This window comes from Vanellus vanellus (genome assembly GCF_965231255.1).
Source record: "Vanellus vanellus genome assembly, chromosome: 1".
In the NCBI taxonomy this organism is placed as follows: Eukaryota; Metazoa; Chordata; class Aves; order Charadriiformes; family Charadriidae; genus Vanellus; species Vanellus vanellus.
The window spans coordinates 88,373,342-88,377,317 of NC_138905.1; the positions used below are offsets into that span (position 1 = coordinate 88,373,342).

A 3,976-nucleotide genomic window follows, 5' to 3' on the forward strand; every position below is an offset into this window, starting at 1 on the left:
ACCACCACCGCAGCACAAGTTTGTATAGATATGTCCATAGATCTGTATTTTTTATTGTTTTATATATATTTATAATATATTTATATATCTTTAAAAGAATCCCTTCAAAAACTACCCTCCCACCTAGCAAAACAAAGATTAAACAATCAAAGATGGCAGCTGCATCCTGGAGCAAAGAATCCCAGGGGTCTCATAGAGCCAAAATGATTGCTGAGCACCAGCGCACTCTTTCCAAGCTTCTGTGATGCCCAGTGGGTGCGAAGGTGACTGACACAGTTTTATGGCTCTTTAAATTGACCTGTCAAAAGACAGGGAGAGAGAAAGAGAGAAACACGTGGCCATGGCGATGGGGGCTTGAATGGTAGGGGAAACAGCAACGTGTACAACTGGAAGCTTAAAGTGTGAAATGCTGTGATGGAAAAGGAGGGAGACGCTGCTTGGAAAATTGGTAAAGAAGATAGGAAAGAGAACAAACATGCAGGAGAATTAGTTGGCAAGATGGATCTCAGAGAAGAGTTCAGAAGCATCACACTTGGGACCCTTGCTACCCCTCCAATCCCCCAAATCTCTTCCTCTCACCCTCCCAGTTGTGAAGGGAGATCCAACTAGTTTGATTTAGACCAAATCTTCGCGCTGCCCCGGAGCCTGTGGAGACAAGGACAAAAAAGAAAAAAAAAAAAAAAAAGTAATACAGAGAGGACACTCAGGCTCATCCCTGACTTCCTTTTCTAAATGCACACAAAGAGCAGCTGATGTTCTTTGCAACAGGAAAACACAAGGAAGGCTTATGAACTCTGCTTCAAATCAAGAGCTGCAGAGAATTCCCCTCAAGTTAGCAGGAAAAAAAGCTCAGCTGGGACCATCCTTGCTCTCTGACCATCCCCTGTCCAGGGAGCAGGCCCCTGCAGTCAGTAACCTCAACTGCTCTGAAACAGGGCTCCCCTCAGCTCATCTCCTGAACACACACCCACACATAGAGCAGCTCTGTTCGTTTGCCCCCACTCACCCTTTGGCTTTGGAAGTTTTCTTGCTCGCCTGGCGCTGGTTGGTGCCAGGGGCCGGCTCCCTGAGCTCTGTTAGGTGCTGTTCTGGGTCTTGGGATGTGGCTGCTGCAGCGGCTGCTGTTGTCACTTTAATGGTCTTCTTCAGGTTTGCCACCTGCATCAGCAGAAAAAACAAGAACCAAGGTATTTTCCCAAGGTTTTGGGGTTGTTTTGTTTTTTGGTTTTTTTTTTTTTTAGTTTGTTTTGTTGTGCGTTTTTGTTGTGGTTTTTTGTTTGTTTGTTTTTTAAAGCAAGCCCTGGAATTAAGAGCTGCAAGCTCAGGTCAAACAAAAGTGCTAACAGCTGTCCAGACGCCTGCACTACAGAGGAGCGTTAAGCTGATTTAGGACTGGGGGGTCTGGCCTTGGGGAAAGGTAATGCCTTACTTGAGAGAAGACCAAAACAACCATGAGGTACTGGTTCTAGTTATTTTAAAGTGAGGGGCACTGGCTGGTCCCTCTTCATCCCACTCACCTCGCTCTCTATCTGCTGCTTAAGCGCCAGCTGTTGCTCTTTATGTTGGTTGGCCCGGCTAACCTGTTCTTCAATGCCCGACAAGACAACCTCGCAGCCCTGGCACCTGGAGAGAAGACACAGAACTGAACAGGCCAGGTAATTTAAAGAGCATAGCAAGAAACGTGAAAGATGATGGATTTCAACTCTAGAGGCCAAAAAGACCGGAAGGTGACAGCTATACCAGGCAGGGAAGACACAGGAGTCCAACGTAATAATGTTGTGCCGTTATTAACTGGGAGGGGACAAATAACACAGTGACATAAGGTTAGGAACTACAGATATATACTCAGAAAACCTCCTTCCAGCAGCCAGGACTGTGCAAAGGTTGCTGCAGTCTCATCACCCCTCCAACAACAAACAGGGGAATGTGGAAAATTATTTTTGGAAAATTATTTTCTGTTGGAGTATGGGAAAGGGGATCGAGTAGGCCACTTCACAACACTACCCCCCAGCGACACACAGAGAATCCGGGGAAGCCACCGGCCACTCCTGCAACTATTTTTGGGTGTTAGCATTGGGGGCTTCCTCCTCACCACTCCTGCAATGTGCGGGTGATGGTGCTTAGCTCCTCCCTCCGGATGTCCCTCCCAATGCTGTAATCCACCTCCAGGCGCTGGTTCCGCTGATCCAAGCTCCCTCGCAGGACATCTGCATACACAGCCTCAATCACGAGGTCCTCCAGTTGCCGGACATTCTTCAGCTGTAACTGCTCCAGCAGCACTGAGTAGGGGATGCACTGTGGAAACATGATGGTAACTAGCATGAGGTAATCCCAGCAGGAGAACTTGGGGAAAAATAGGGCCACTACCTTGATCTTGGCAGCCAGAGTGACAACTGACAGGTGCCTCAGTTTGTTCTTCTGAGCCTCTGTCAAGGGAGGGAGGTTCGCTGCTTCAGCTATTGTCAGAGGAGAGAACAGGGTACAGGAATTTATGCCTCATTTTCCATTTCCCAGCCCTGCACAGAAACATCTGCACCATTCCTGTTTCTTAAAGCGTCTGCACACCAATCCCCCAAGCGATGCTTCGTCTTGCCAAGCCATCCCCATTAATTCTCAGCTCAAAAGACCTTTTCTGAGCAGCCTTTCCTCCCCTCAGCCTCAAGTCATCCTCTCTAGCTGTCCTGTGACTTATTTATGGAAGTCTGCACATCCCAGTGGATACCTAAGTCTTTCCCCTCACCCCTCAAAAATGTCTCTGTCAAGATGTTCTTGGAAATTCCCCACGCTGCTGGCAAATGGTACAATTAATTACTGTCAGGTACGCCAGTGGACTCAGGCCCAAAACGCAATCGGGCGCCTGTTGGGCCGTAGTGACAGAAGCACGGCCCTCGCTCCAAAGGGGGACAGTTTGGACGAGGGTCTACAGCGGCCCGGGGCTCCGCACCGAGGGACCACCACCACCGGGAGGGGAAAGGGCCCCTGCACCGCGCCGCGCCCCCGCCGCCCCGGGGCCCAGCCTCACCCAGGTAGTCCGCGTAGGTGCCGTAGGCGAAGATGGTCAGGAGTCGGAAGACGGGGGAGAACTCGCTGTCGGCCAGCTGCGGGGACATGGGGTCAGGCTCCGCCGCCCTCCGGCCCGGCCGGCGGGCAGGGCCCGGCGGGCCTACCGCCCAGGGCGGGCCGCGGGGGCCGGGCCGGAGCCGGGGTCGGGACCGCGGCCGGGGCGGTCCGGTCTCACCTCCCGGACGGCGGGCATGTCCAGCAGCTCCCCGAAGACGTAGATGCCCGGGGCCTCCAGCACCTGGTGGATGAGGCTGGCGAGGGCGGCGCCGCGGGCCGCCTTGGCCAGCAGCAGGAACTGCTCCTGGCTCTGCCCCGTCACCTTCCCCTCGGCCGCCATGGCGCCGCCGCCGCCCCCCGAGGGGCTCGGGCCCCGCCGCCTCTCGCTCCCGCGCAGGCCCCGGCCCCGGCCCCGCCGCCGGGCGCCACCCCGCCCCGCCACAACTTCTCTATGGCACCGCCGTCGCAGAGCGGCCGCTTCCGGGTGCCGACACCGCCCAGCCCCGCCGCACCGCCGCCTCGCGCCCGCCTCCGACTGGGGGAGGCAGCGGCACGGCCCGCCTCCGCCGCTTCCCCATTGGCCGGCCAGAGGGCCGAGCGGCGGGGCGGGCCTGCCGCGAGGGCGCCCCCCTGCTGGCCGGGGTGAGCGCCGCCGGCCGGAGCGACGTCTGGTCGCCGCCCCGGCAGCCGAGCACCGCCCCGGGGCGCCTCCCGCCGTTGGCCTCGGCCTCTCCCGGCCCCGGGGCCGGGCCGGGCCCGGCAGGCGTGGTAGGCACAGGCCCACGCCCGCTGCCCGCCGCTGTCCCAGCCCCCTGCGGCCCGGGCGATTGCGTGGGGCCCGGGGCGCGGCCCGGCCTGGCGTGAGGCGGCGGGAGAGGCCTGGCCGGGGCGGGCGGGCCCGGGGCGGGGTGGCCAT

General features: G+C 57.0%; 1 protein-coding gene across 1 annotated transcript; it reads right to left on the reverse strand.

The window, feature by feature from the left end:
- Positions 1 to 3,488, reverse strand: COPS7A (COP9 signalosome subunit 7A). The gene is made up of 7 exons (XM_082498393.1): positions 3,239 to 3,488; positions 3,023 to 3,098; positions 2,368 to 2,456; positions 2,093 to 2,295; positions 1,518 to 1,623; positions 1,007 to 1,158; positions 1 to 645 (listed from the first exon to the last, which is right to left on the reverse strand). The coding sequence occupies exons 1-7, from the start codon at positions 3,398 to 3,400 to the stop codon at positions 606 to 608; spliced, it is 828 nt and encodes a 275-aa protein (XP_082354519.1). The 5' UTR covers positions 3,401 to 3,488; the 3' UTR covers positions 1 to 605.
- Between the last annotated feature and the right edge of the window lie 488 nt (positions 3,489 to 3,976).